General features: G+C 44.7%; 1 protein-coding gene across 3 annotated transcripts in view; it reads left to right on the plus strand.

Moving 5' to 3' along the window:
• The first annotated feature begins 4745 nt into the window (after nt 1-4745).
• UBR5 (ubiquitin protein ligase E3 component n-recognin 5) overlaps nt 4746-12330 on the plus strand; it is a 143633-nt gene continuing 136048 nt past the window's right edge. For 2 of the 3 annotated variants that reach the window (XM_082674635.1, XM_082674636.1), the window contains exon 1: nt 4746-4901. In XM_082674635.1, coding sequence (XP_082530761.1) covers nt 4840-4901 — 62 coding nt within the window. In that variant the 5' untranslated portion in view covers nt 4746-4839. The remainder of the gene's footprint in view (nt 4902-12330) is intronic. The other variant, XM_082674637.1, reaches the window with a different exon arrangement.

A 12330-nucleotide genomic window follows, 5' to 3' on the forward strand; every position in this document is an offset into this window, starting at 1 on the left:
GAACTCATAGCTTACATTAGGGTTCACTGTAGGTGCTGTACATTCTATTGGTTTGGACAAATTTATCATGACACGTTTTCGCCATTATAGATCATAGAGTAGTTTTACCGCCCTGAGAATCCTCTGCTCTGCCTATTCATCTTCCTGTCTCCACTAACCTCTGGCAACCACTGATCTTTTTACCATCCCCATTGTTTTGCCTTTTCCAGAATGTCGTATAGTTGGCATCATACAATATCTAGCCTTTTTAGATTGGCTTCTTTCATTTAGTAATGTGCATTTAAGGTTCCTCCATGTTTTTTCATGCTTTATAGCTCATTTCCTTTTAGTGCTGAATAATATTCCATTGGAATAATATTCCATTGTGTGGATGTACCACAGTTTATTTACACATTCACCTACTGAAGGACATCTTGGTTGCTTCCAAGTTTTGGATAAAGATGCTGTGAGCATCTATGTGCAGGTTTTTGTGTGGACATAAATTTTCAACTCCTTTGGGTAAATACCTAGGAGCTCGATTGCTGAATCACTTGTTAAGAGTATGTTTAGTTTTGTAAGAAGCCATAAACTGTCTTCTAAGATAGCTGTACCATTTTGCACTCCCACCAGCAACGGATGAGAGTTCTTGTTGTTCTATGTCCTTGCCAGCATTTGGTATCGTCAGAGTTTTGGATTTTTGAGTCCTGTTTGTTTATTCAGTCAACATTCATATACCTACATATTTTTCCTTTTTATTCTTCATCCATTTATGCCCCTCTGAGCTTACACTGGGGAATCATTTTCCTTTTACTTGAATAACACCCTTTAATATGGGTTGACTGCTTAAAATTTCTCACATTTCTTTTTCTTTCTTTTTCTCCCCTTCCCTGCCCCCCTCCCCCGCCGAGTATCTTTGTTTCTTTCATTCTTTTTTTTTTATTTTAATTTTTTGGCTGTGTTGGGTCTTCGTTGCTGCATGCGGGCTTTCTCTAGTTGTGGCAAGTGGGGGTTACTCTTCGTTGCGGTGCACAGGCTTCTCATTGCGGTGGCTTCTCTTGTTGCGGCACGTGGGCTGTAGGGCGCATGGGCTTCAGTAGTAGTGGCTTGCAGGCTCTAGAGCGCAGGCTCAGTAGTTGTGGCGCACAGGCTTAGTTGCTCCGCGGCATGTGGGATCTTCCCGGCCCAGGGCTTGAACCCGCGTCCCCTGCATTGGCAGGCGGATTCTTAACCACTGCGCAGCTAGCGAAGTCCTATTTCTTTCATTCTTGACACTATTTTTTGGCCTTAGGAGTGTGCTTTGCCCACAAGTGGGAAAAGCTTGAAGTGTTAGGGAGTTAACAACCCAGGAGCAATCCTCAACTATTGAGAGATGGAATTAATGGATAAATACCTCCAGTTTCCTCCCCACTCAGTGGGCTACTTCTAAGATATGTCCTACACAGTCTCTCAGATGATCCCCAGTGGGATTGAATTCCAGTTGTCCACACTGGTAAAACATTCATCAGCCCATCTTTTATAGGAGTTTCTCCATTTGCTGTCTCATTTCTCCATTTCCATACAGTGCTTCCTGTAATCACTTCCTAAATAAACTATTTATAGCCAAATCCTTGTCTCAAGGTATGTTTTGGGGGAAACCATATCTAAGACATGGCTTATTTCAGAGGTGCAGTCCTTTAGGGCTCCACACAAAGTAAGAGGAGCTCATTAGCACTCACCACTGCATTGGGGAACCTTGGACATTAATCCCTGTTGTCTTAGCTCTGAGTGTTTGTCGGAAGAACTGCTCAGCTTCTTGGCTTCTCACTGGGTCTTTCCGTAATTGGCATTCATCCCAGGGGGATAAGTGGCTCCAAACACAGGACTCACTTCCTTGGGTCTTATTCATCCCTTGGTTCCTAGTTTGGTAATTCATCATTATTTTGTTAACTCTCTTGTGCCTTTAAGCGGATTTAAAGAAATATTTTTGGTTAACTTTTCAGTTGTCCTCAAAGGGAGAATTAACCCAAATTGTTAGAAAAGAAGCCCACCCCAGCCTCCTTTTCTAGATTTGTATTGCACTTTAACTCTTCAAAAAGGTTCTACTTGAACCTTGCTTATTTCTATTCCCTATCTGTACTCCCTCCTCCCCCATCCATGTGATGGGCTTACACAACTCTGTGCCTTTACTCTTGTTTTTCCCTGTTCAAAGTGTGACCCACCAAAGTGCAGGGAGATGAGAGTTCTCCTTAACATGCCAGCCTGGACGATGCCAAGATGGTTGTCAGTCAAAGACCAAGTGGGCAGTTTGAATGGGCTGCCTAGAGTGATGAGACCAGCCTTTGACCAGAACAGAAAGTCTCAGTGGGTAAATCAAGCTGGAAGCAGGGTGGAAGCACAATGAAAAGATGAAGAAAGACAGATGTGGAAGAAAGAGAAATGAAGCAAAGTATGGGCATGGAGGTTGGAGTTTGTCCAGGGGCACATCTAAAATGACTGTGTTTAAGTTAGATGTTCTATTTTCCCAGAACATTCTTGAAAGTTCAGCTTAAATGACTTCTTAATTCTCTTGTTTGGAACCACTTCCTCCTTTAACTTTCATAGCACTCTTACTGTATTTATCATATCACATTTTCCCATTGGCTTTGAATAGTCTGTTCCTTCTAAATTATTAAGTAGATGGCAGCTGTGGTATAGTGGAAAGAGCAATGGAATCAGAGTTAGATGACCTGGTTTTAAGTCTCAGCTTCAGCACTTACCTAAGGTGTTTGAGCCTCAGTGTCCTTGTCTATATAATGGGGATAATATTATTTACTCCATAGTGTGATTTGAGTATTAAAAGACATAAGCGTATAAAGTGGTATGTAGTCAAATGGTACATTTGTCAAGTGGCACATAGTGAGCAACTTGACAAATAAAAGCCTCCCTTTGCTGAGACTACTAAGTGTTATGAAGTGCTCTCCATGCTTGACATACATTATCTTATTTAGGCCTCATCAAAACCCTATGTAGAGCTATTACTATGGAATAGTTCACAAATGAGAAAAAAAGATGCTATGATAGGTTAAATGATTTAATCAAGGCCACATAGTTAAGTAGCAGAAACAGGGCACAAATTCAGGTCTGTCTGGCTCTAAAACTAGCAGTATCCATTGGTCTACCCTGCTTCCCAGTGGCTCCCACGGATTTCTAATAAGTAGTGGCCTTGAAATCATTTTTTAGTCTAAAGTAATCTGGGCCATTTTGGAGCTAGTGACCTACAAATGTGTTCCATTATCTGTCTCAAGGGGTACCTACTCTATCCTGATTTATAAATAAATTTTCATATATTTTGTTCAAAAGAACTTCCTGAGCAAAAGTGTGTGTGTAATGCATTAACAGAAGAAAAGTGATACTGAAAATTAAGAATGTTTCACAGGACCCCTGATTTAACTGAACATACTGGAGAAGAGGCTTCATGTTTTCACTTTTTTCTCTTGAAAGAGGTACTTGATTTTTTGAAGGTGCCATGGAAGCCTTTGAGAAGAAAGCTATGAACTGGTTCCCTAGAAAAAAGCAAATAGATCTATTCAAGAATTAGCCTTTATGACCCCACTGATCATAAGGTGAGGAACGAAACACCTTTGTAGAACAGATGTATCATCTTTCATTTAAAAGGAGTAAAAAATCATGAATCATTTAAATCAGGAAATTGGTGGAAATTTCCACTTTTTGTCTTTGTGTGGGTATGTAATAGTGGTGGTGTTGGGGAAATTGGGGAGATCAGGGTGATAAAAGAAGGTGCTGCAAAGTCAGCTCTATGATCCTACGATTGGACCTTCTGGAAAGGCCCTTACATAACTACCTTACTTCTCCAATAAAAGGCTGTGTATTTCTTCCCCTTAACTGATTTTACACTTCCACTTTAAATGTAACTGAGGATGAAGGACGAGAAACAAAAACAAAAAACCCCTAAGGGTCCGCAAAAAAAATTAGGGCTGCCCCAGGGGAAATCAGAGCGAGAGAATGAAGGACTCCTCTTCCTTCCCACCTCCCCGGGGACACACACTTAGCCTCCCTCCCGGACTCCCCGCCCCTGCCGGCTCGCCCTCCCCCGCCCCCCCCTGCCTCCTCTTTCCCTAACACGTGCTCTCCGGAACACTCACTCGGGAGATATCCCACCCCCCCGGGGCGGGGGCTGGGCTCGGGAGCTGAACGGACCAATCCGCACGCGCCTTACAGCGTCGTGGCCCGAGAACGTTGAGCTGCCCAATCGAAAGGGCCTTACCGCCCGTTTCCCGGAGCCCCGCCCCCTCGCAGCCGTGCCCCCGCCCGCCCGTCTCCTCCCTCCTCCTCCTCCCGTTCGCCCCTCCCCCGCCGCTCGGGAGCGGAGCTTGCGAGACGGAGAAACTGGGGCAGAAGTGAAGATGGCGGCGGCGGTGCTGGCGGTGGCGGCGGCTTCTCGCCAGTGACGCGCGGTGCGGGCTCATCTCCCTCCCCACCTCCCTAGTCCGGACCCCGTCCGCCACCGGGACTACACCGGCCCCGCAGCCCGCAGCCCGTCCCACTCGCCCCTCCCCACTCGGTCCCTCTCCAGACGCCCGGCTGCCGCTGGCGGCGGCGCGCCCCGGCTCCCGGCCGCCGGCCTCGCACTCCTGCGCGCTGTCGCCGGGGGAGCGGGCGGCGTGTTGATCCGCCCTCCTGCCCGCCCCGCCGGACCGCCGCGCCGCGGACACACGCCCGGCGGGGAGGCGGCGGCGGCGGCGGCCCCTGCGCATTTGCTTCTCTCCATTTGGGGACTGGAGGGCGGCGGCGGCGGCTGTGGGTTTTGGGGAGGGGAAGGGGTTGGGGGGGGAGCAGAGCGCGGGGGGGCCGTGCTCAGGAGGAGGACGAGAAGGAAGCACCATGACGTCCATCCATTTCGTGGTTCACCCGCTGCCGGGCACCGAGGACCAGCTCAATGACAGGTAATAGGGCCGGCGGGCGGGCGGGCCGGCGGGCTGGGGGAGGGGCGCCTCCCCGCCCTCCCCTCCCCCACGGGGCCGCGCCGGGGCGGGCGCCGGTGTTTACGCGCCGTCCGGCGGTGTGGGGGGAGGGTCCTCGCTGCACCCGGCTAGGCCCCTTCCGGGGCAAACTTCTGGTCCCGGGGGCCCGGGGCCGCGGGGGCGAGTGAGATGTGGACGGGAAAGCGTACTGCACCCTCCACTCCCTCGTCCCCCCCCCTCCGCCTCCACGAAGGAGCCGCGTTGAACTCGGTGGAGATGGGGGGGGGGAATCCGGCTCCCGGTGGGGGGGAGCTGTAATTACCGCCCGGCCCAGGCTCGAGGAATCCATATTAGTCAAAGTTGAATTGAGACAGACAATGCGGATGGGGGATGGTGGAGGTAAAAAGAGAGGGAAGAGGAGAAGCCGGGCGAGGGGCCCCGGGTTAGGCTGGGCTCGCCCGGGGCCCTGGGAGCTGTGTCCGGTGTGGTGGTCGGACCTGCGGGGCCTGGAGATCCCGGGGGAGCGGGGAGGGTGGGGAGAAGCTGATTCCCGGCGGATCGCGGCTGCGGGGGAGGGAGGAAGCGCCATGATTATTGTTATTATTATTAAATTTGAGCCCCTGCAGTGAGGTTTGCCATTCCGGGGAGGGGATGAATTTGGGCGCGGGTGGGGAAGTGGATTAGCTTTCCTTGGCTCTGCTACTCCCAGAATGGTGCACGCAGCTCCTGCCCCGGCCCCTGTGGTGCGAGCTTTTTTGTTTCCTTTTTTATTCTAATGATAGTGTTTTCCTGAGTTGTAATTTGACAGCTGAAAGCCGAGCGTGAAGTCAAAGGAAAACTCTTACGTTTGCAGTTCGCAGTGCTGCTTTTCTTAACACGCTGTAAAATTTCTGGGATGGGTTTTGCTATGGGCGGAGGAGGAATTATGATTTTTTTTTTGCCTTTCATAAGAAGGCTGTTTTGGCCCTGGATTCCTCTCCTTCCCTCCTCCATCGTCCCCTGCCAGGTTAGGATATTGAATTGCAGGGCCGCATGTTCTCAGGGAACTGAGATAAAGCAGGAAAAGTTCCTTCACTGTTGCAAAAGAGACTCCGAGGAGGTTGAGGGAAGCCTCCATTAAAGCAAGTCTTAGAATCTAGAACTCAGCTCTAATGATGGCTTAAATGTTTACAGGGTCAGAAAGGGGGACATTTTAAGTCTCTTTCTATCCCAACACTTTCGCTGCTCTCTATTCATTATAAATAGGGAAGGCCATCTGGGCCCAAGTTTAGAAGTTAGATATAATTTTTGCTAAGTGACCAGGTGACATAAATTGCATGATGCCCTTTTTGTCATGCGCTTCCCGTCGGGAGGAAGAGGCCTAACTTGCTGCTAAGATACCGGCCTCTGTCTCGGAGTATCTAACCGCCTCAGGTGGGGCGGACAGCCTTTCAATCCGGGAAGCTGGAGGCTTGGTTTCTGGCGTTAGGTTTGGATTTGTCTAATCTTTGCTGTAACCATATAGCATTTAACATGTTTGTAAAACTTTTGGAATACTTTCTGAAAATAGTAATCATTTGGAATTGTCACGTAGTTCCTTTAAATACTGAAACAAGTTTTAAGTCATTTATTTTAACATTTCGTAATGCGATCCTTATTCCGATTTTGTTTCATTACAGATCTTTTGTTAAGACTTTCACATAAGGTTTTTTGTAAATTTTAGAACCACGCTAGTAGTGTGGATAGCCGTACTGTCTGTCATTCATAGAACCGAGTTGGTAGTGCTTGTAGTGCAACTTGTCTTGTAACTTAGAAAATTGCACCAGGAGAGAAGTAGGGTATGTTTTTTATATTAGTCCTAACTTCATATACCAAGAATCCTGACTAGCTTACTCAATTTACTGTGCATGCCAAAACCTATTTTGCAGTTTTGTTGGGCACTTTGAATAATTTTTGAGCATTCCTTTTGTTTCAGCTAGTCTGGAAATTGACACGTATCTTTTTTAAAGCTACCTTTTCTTTCTCCATTCCTGGTGTAAACAAGTAATCAGCTTTGTTTTTGATTTCTGTAATGTCGGTATACAATATTAAGAATAGTTGGATCATCTTCAGTTTTCAGTTCATGAGAAATGAAAGAGGTGGATCTGATGAGATCATAAAATGTACATCAACGTGGCAGATATTTGAACAGTAGGAGAGGGCTGTAGGTAAAATCTTAGGAACCTCTAGTTTTATCTAGTAGCAGTAAAAATGTTGAGACTTACGAAGGTATCATTTGAGGTAGTCATGCTTTTTTAGTTTTGAAAAGTAGTTGACTTGTGGTGGAGCTGTTCTGTGTCTCCCCTTCAGAAGAAAGTTCATGTTTGCATACCTAGTTGCAAAGTAATAGGATCAACCTATTGCTGCATTGCTTGAGGGAAATGTTTCCAAACGAGGTTGGTTTTCTGGAACCTTACAACTTACTAGAATAAGCCCAGAATATTTTTGTCTTCAGGTAAAAATCTACCAAGGTTTAAAGTAAGTTTTGGTAATAGAAAAGAGTGTGTTACAATGGGTTGATTTTCTATGTATGATAGTCACAAGTGAAATGATAAATGGTAGTTCGGGATGAAAGATCTATAAATAGGTAGACTTTAGTCTTTACCCGGAAAGCAGTAAGACTGGACAGGCAGCATGGTACTACAAATAAATTGCTCAGTCAAAGAAAACTTAGGGGTCTCAAAACACCAATATTTTCTTCTACAAATAAGTTGTCTTTTTAAAATAACCACATCCTGTTAAAAGTTACATATTTTATTTAGTGTAATAGTGTGATGGCTCAAACATTTAAAGTGTACTCAGCATTTAAAAAAAAAACCCGTTTGTATCTGATTTTTTTTCTTTGTGTTTTCATACTTGCTATTTCTGTGATAGTCTTTGTATATTGGGTTAAAATCTTTAATTATTGGCTCTGGGAGACCAAATAATGCAGTAGATGAATATAGGTGGGGATGGCTAGGGCAGAGGAGAGGAATTCAGAGAGCCTAGGATGTTGGTTGTAGCTTTCCAGAGTGATTACAAGGTCCCTGGTGCAGAGCGCTGGCCCTCAGCAAATACTCATTGTGTGCAGTTGAAACCATTCAGTGCTCAGATACTTGTGTGACATTTTGATTTTCTTTCTAGTGAATTTCTAGAGTTAGTGCTATGTTCTTGCTTAAAACATTGTCTTGAGAAATAGCAAACACCATAACAAGAACAAGGTTCTAGGCATTGAGATTAAGGGGAGAGCTGGAAGTGCCAGCTCACCAAACCCTGGAAAGTGCCAAAGAAGTCATGTAGACCAGTTTTTTCACTGATGAGCTGGAAAATCAGGCCCTGAGTTTATCCAGGGTATTGACAGATGAGGTCCACATGATGAGTCTTCTGATGTTTAAAGTCCAGGGCTCTTTTCAGTGTTCCACATGGCCTGTACTCTGGAAAATCTCTGCTTTCTGAGGCATCCCAGCCTTTGAGCAGCCACCTACCTGTCTTAGAGTTTTGATTTCCCTTTCCCCTCAACTCATCCCTCCTGGGCTCCAAATTGATTTACGCCTTTTGTCTTGGGGTGGACTCTCTTAACCCTTTCCTAGTACTAGGTTAAGAGAGGCCTTTTAAGGTGATGGTGTCCCTGTGACTAGTCCCTGTCTTGAATTACTCCTTGGGATGCAGGTGGCTACCTTGCAAACCAGTTCTCGTTTTTGGTCTGTATGTGGAATTTTCGTGTGAGCTTTGCTTTTAGGCATTATAATGTGCTGTGTGATCATAAACAGTCTTGGTTGAGATTGTCACATCAAAAGGGTTTTTCTCCAAGGAGCTCCCCCTTTAGATGCTGTAAGGCTGCATAGTAAGATAGTGTAGACAGGGGTTTGAAATTTGGAATTCCTAAATCTGGGTTTGTCTCAGCCCTGCTAATTATTAACTGTGTTGTGGTAATCGAGTCATTTAACCACTTACAACCTCACTCCCTATCTCTCCTCCTCCCCACCCCCTCATACCTCAGTTTCTTTTCTTTTTTTTTTTAATATTTATTTTGACTGCACCGTGTCTTAGTTGCGGCACACGGGATCTTTAGTTGTGGCATGCGAACTCTTAGTCACGGCACGCGTGTGGGATCTAGTTCTCTGACCAGGGATCGACCCCAGGCCCCCTGCATTGGGAGTGTGGAGTCTTACCCATTGGACCACCAGGGAAGTCCCTCACACCTCACTTTCTAAATTAGGTATAGTACACACCTCAAAGTTGGTGAAGAATAGTTGAGATAGTGGGTGGGAAAACACAATGTTATAATGTAGGTTCTGTGGGAAATATTATAAAGAGATGGTTAATTTTTACTGCTTTTATGTGTTGTCTGGTTTCCAAATAGAAAAGCAGGAACTCAAAGAAATTGCCCTGGAATATCCTTAGCATTGAATGCAGAATTCAGACCGTTATTCTTAGATCAGCGATTCTCAACTAGGGGCAGTTTTTGCCCACCAGGGGATATTTGGCTGTGTTGGGAGACATTTTTTTTTTTTTTCTGGGACGTGGGCCTCTCACTGTTGCAGCCTCTCCCGTTGCGGAGCACAGGCTCCGGATGTGCAGGCTCAGCGGCCATGGCTCACGGGCCCAGCAGCTCCGCGGCATGTGGGATCTTCCCGGACCGGGGCACGAACCCGCGTCCCCTGCATTGGCAGGTGGGCTCTCAACCACTGTGCCACCAGGGAAGCCCCTGGAGACATTTTTTGATTGTCCCCGTTGGAGCATTGTTACTGGTCTCTAGAGGGTAGAGAGATGAGACCAGAGATGTTGCTAAACACCCTGCAATGCACAGGACGGCCCCACAATAAAGTATGGACCTGTCCAAAATGTCAGTTGTGCTGAGGTTGCGAAAGTCTGTCGTAGATTATCTTGAATGTACATCGATGTAAAACTAAATGGAAATTCATGAGGAAAAATTCAGGCAATGTAAGTTAGTCTCAAAACGTGACTTACTTAAATGGAAATTAATTAAAATGAAATAAAATTAACAAGTCAGTTCCATGGTAGCAGTGGCCACATTTCAAGTGCTCTGTACCCACATGTAGGTAGTGGCACCGATTGGACAGCGCAGATACAGAACAGTGCCATGATCACTGCAAATTCTGTTGGGCAGCGTTGACACAGAAAGTGCTTTTTTGCACAAGGCATGGCATTTAGTGAGTGCTCCTTTTTTTTTTCTTAAGTAATTTATTTATGGCTGCGTTGGGTCTTTGTTGCTGCGCTTGGGCTTTCTCTAATTGCGGCGAGCGCGGGCTACTCTTCGTTGCCGTGCGAGGGCTTCTCATTGCGGTGGCTTCTCGTTGTGGGCTCTAAGCGCTTGAGCTTCAGTAGTTGTGGCACGTGGGCTCAGTATTTGAGGCTCGCGGACTCTAGAGTGCAGGCTCAGTAGTTGTGGCACATGGGCTTAGTTGCTCCATGGCATGTGGGATCTTCCTGGACCAGAGCTCGAACCCAGGTCCCCTGCATTGGCAGGCGGATTCTTAACCACTGCGCCACCAGTGAAGTCTGATCGCTCCTTATTTTTATTAGGAACTGTTGGGTTTTAAAGACTCAAGCGTATCCTCCTCCACTCAGTAGGAGCCAGAAAATAGGCCAGGGATTACGTGGAGCCGAATGAACAAAAGTTGTGGTGGGTAGAGGTTATAATAGTTGAAAGCTGCCTAAAGTTTAATTGTGCTGCACCAAAAAACACAAGTATTAGGGTGGAATAGAGCATCACGTCACCAAACCAGTGGGAAATCTGACTATTTGATTGTTGAGATTGTTACCTAGAAACAACAATGCTAGAGTGACTTTATTGGGAAGGTACAGGCAAGCTTCACTAAGATGATTAAGTTGTTTAAGGAAAGTAAGATTAAAGACAGGGTATGAAATAGCCAAACCAAAAATTGAAAAAACAAACAAGGGAAGATCAGTTTTATAAATCAAGAAATCAGTGACTAAATTGTAGGTTTAGGAGTAAACAGACACTTGGGAAGGAAATTACATAGTACATAGGAATATAACTAGGAATAATGGGATGAACTTTAGAAAGGTCAGGATTTTTCCCTTAACAATTAGGTTATTTAGGAAATAGTCTCTAAAGGAAAGTTTAATCACTGAAGACTGTGTCAAATTACGCTTAAGTAGATCTTGCAGGGTGTATTGAGGGGAGTGATTTTATGTTGCAGGAGGATGTACTCATGTCTTTTTGCCCCGTTTTTTATCATACATATACTCGGCCCTTGGTATCCACGGGTTTCACATCCGCAGATACTGAGTGCAGACTATTCATTGTACTGGTTATTTTATAAAGGGACTTAAGCAACCGAGGATTTTGGTATCCGCGGGGGCTCCTGGAACCCATGCCCCTCGGAGACAGAGGGATGACTGTACTTCTAGTTAAGAAAACAAACTCCAATTATAGTCTGTGTTTCTCTCATTTTGACACCTTGGCATTCTGAGCAAATGACAACAGTCTGCCCTCCTGGGTCACTATAATTATGAAATGTTGATTTGTTTTTATAATTGATTTTTAAGTTTTACTGTGAAAATTATTTTAAAGCTTTTCATTATGGAAAATTTAAAGCATTTACAAAAGTAGAGAGGATGGTATAGTGTATTAACTCTATGTACAAGAGTTATTACCCAGTTTCAACAGTTATCTACTCGTGACCAGTCTGGTTTCAAGCTTCTTCCCTATTTATTCCTTTTCCTCAGATCATTTAATTGATGTACCTTCGTTATGTATCTCAAAGATGAAAACTTAAAAAAAATTACCTTAATCTCAAAGTTCAATCTGTTTAGATTTTCCTGTTGTCACATAAATGCTTATTTTTGATGACTGACAGTTTTGAAATTTTACATAATAAAACTGAGTTTTAACGTGTTAACAAAATTTAACATTCTTAAGAGTAAGAGAAAATTTGTTTGGATAATAGCCTTAGAAGGACAGGCAGCATCACACTGGAAATCTTAATGTTCCTTACAGGTTGACTGATGCTGTCATTTCTTAATCTCCAGTGTGATAGCATTTTATCAACAAGTCGCTTGTAATAATGGTTATGTAATGATGGAAAGACAAGATTCTTGAAATTAAGTGATTTTCTGTGGGGCACATTGAGGAATAAGAATAAGTTGTGAAAAATTTGCAGCATTCTTCTAAGTTAATATAGAGGTAAGACTACTGGTAAATTGAACTTGGCTATTAGAAATTATTCTCTAGTGGGGTCATATTTTACATTATTTTCTTGATAGATCACAGTAGCGCTAATAAACCCCTTCAAAGTGAGAAATATGGTAAATTCTTAGATAACTGTGGTTTGTGACATGCTCATTTTTGTCAGGATATTGAATGAAGAGTTAAAAATTAATGTTATTTCACATGTAAATAAAAATACAGTTTGTTTTACCCAAA

Source organism: Grampus griseus (genome assembly GCF_964374135.1).
Source record: "Grampus griseus genome assembly, chromosome: 17".
Taxonomy (NCBI): domain Eukaryota; kingdom Metazoa; phylum Chordata; class Mammalia; order Artiodactyla; family Delphinidae; genus Grampus; species Grampus griseus.